General features: G+C 25.8%; 1 protein-coding gene across 1 annotated transcript; it reads left to right on the forward strand.

Moving 5' to 3' along the window:
* Positions 1 to 200: 200 nt before the first annotated feature.
* On the forward strand, positions 201 to 1,967 carry LOC146723565 (uncharacterized). Its single transcript, XM_085481625.1, has 3 exons — positions 201 to 310; positions 506 to 625; positions 709 to 1,967. The coding sequence occupies exons 1-3, from the start codon at positions 204 to 206 to the stop codon at positions 1,145 to 1,147; spliced, it is 666 nt and encodes a 221-aa protein (XP_085337751.1). The 5' UTR covers positions 201 to 203; the 3' UTR covers positions 1,148 to 1,967.
* Positions 1,968 to 2,212: the final 245 nt, after the last annotated feature.

The raw sequence follows: 2,212 nt of genomic DNA on the forward strand, positions 1-2,212 counted from the left end.
TAATGAAAAAGAGAATACTTCTGGTGTCAATAATGATGGCTATTTTATTATGGGACTATAAAACCATAATGTTGTTTTTCACAGAGTATGAACAGCATGAAAAAAAATTCCAGAAAAGAAAATATTAAAGTAAAGAGGCTATGTTTCAAGCGATAGCAGAATCCTTCCAAGAAAGAGGTTATGTGAATTCTACTAAAAATCACATGAAAAATAAATTTAAATTGTTGAAGAAGAAATGGGATAAACATATCAAACAGACCATGGGAAAAAATAGTTCTGGAAAAGGCACTAAACCTCTTCCATTTAAAGAGTAAGTTCTATCTTGTGTTTTCTGTATATAATTATATATATGATATTTTTGAATTAAACATTATAAGTAATAGTTCAGTCGATTTGTTTCATATTTTTATTTTGTCATTCTTACAATATTCTGTTTTTATTAAGTAGTTAGTATTATATTTAGTATTTAATAAGTAAGTAATAGAATACATATGTATCTTTACAGTGAAATGATAAACTTATTTGGAAAAAGTCACAGTGGAGTGCCATCTTTTGTAGCTGGCCGCAATGGAATGGTTTCTCAAGAAGACATTTTGCAAAAAGTGGTCAGTCAACATTTGTCTCAGTGAGTAATCATCTCCTTAAAATGTTTTTTAATTCATTTCTAGATATATTTTTAGATATAATTTAAAATGTTTTCTATTATAGGAATGTAAATGAAGAACAATCTTCTATTGCACTAGACTCGCCACCTTCGACACCATCTGCAGTTAACAGTCAATCTCAATCAGTAATAGGTAGCAGCAAATCGTCCATGACGGATAGCAGTTGCTCATCTTTAATAAATACAAAAGCAAAAGTACGAGATGGCAAATTGGCGCATACTCTACAATCACTTAAGGAATCCATCTGTGCTGTGCTACAAAGAGAAAGTGATGCCAAACAAGAAACACGTACAAAATACCTGACGGAGCTTAAAAAATGTAATGAATTACAAATAGAACAATTACAATTGCAAAAAGAACGAAATAGTATCTTACAAAGGCAACTTAAGATACTAGAGAGAATAGAAAGTAAAAAATACTCAACACAAGAATTATCAGACGAAGAAGATTATAAAGATATAATAAGACTGAAGGTTTACTAAATTATATGTATACATAAGACATTCATAAAGTTTGTTCCTTTGCCTACTTAAAGGAGAAAATGTAGTAAAACACATTTATTAATCTTTTCTACATATAAATTCTGCGAAGTTACACATTTTTCCTGACAAGATCTGTCAGATATAGTAATTATAAAAATAGACACATTGTCTTTTAAAAAATGTTAATAAGATATTATTACAAATTTATAAAATTTATGAACAGTTTATTAAGTTTAATTTTAATTTTGTTAAAAGACAAGTGTGTTGGTTTTTACAATAATTATATCTTAATTAGATCTAATAATTAGATCTTTCATCATTGGGAAAAATGTGTAACTCTACAGGATTCAAAGGTAAAAAAAAGCTAATAAATGTACACATTTTCAATCACTTCATTTTTTACTTTATAACCAAAGTTACAAACTTTATGAACATTTCACGTAAATGAAGTTATATGTATTTAAAATTTATATAATTTTGTTAATTTTATTTAAAATTTTTATTTCAAGTTGAAATAACTTTTATTTTATTAAAGTTTATTTTAGTTTTTTATTTATTTATTTTCTGTTATTTTGATAAACAGCGTGACAAAGCTGTATCAAGCTCTGCAAGAGAGGAAAGCTACATTTACTTATTGAGTTCTTTTAGTTGAAAAAAGCTGCATTTATTTATTGAGTTTTTTTAATTGGGAAAAGCTGCATTTACTTATCGAGTTTTTTTTTACATAATAAAGCAGCATTATTTACTTGCAGTCAAGCGTACAAAACGTGATTGAAAATCAAAACTGTCATTTCTTGTTCAATTTACATTTTTTTGTTAATTATCGATAAAAAATCATAATAAAATATATATTTGCATTATGCAGTTATATTTCTCTATTTGTATGAAAAATAGGCGTATATGACAATAAAAGACTGATGTATGGATAAATTTTTAACAAAATTGTTTTATTTGTTGTCTTACATATTACATAAGAATTTATTTTATAAAATTTAATATCAAACTTTAATAATTTTTAATTAAAATGAGCTGAATAGAAGATATATAATCGTAATATTCATAATT

This window comes from Nylanderia fulva, unplaced genomic scaffold (assembly GCF_048542155.1).
Source record: "Nylanderia fulva isolate GAGA-0341 unplaced genomic scaffold, ASM4854215v1 Scaffold1868, whole genome shotgun sequence".
Classification (NCBI taxonomy): Eukaryota; Metazoa; Arthropoda; class Insecta; order Hymenoptera; family Formicidae; genus Nylanderia; species Nylanderia fulva.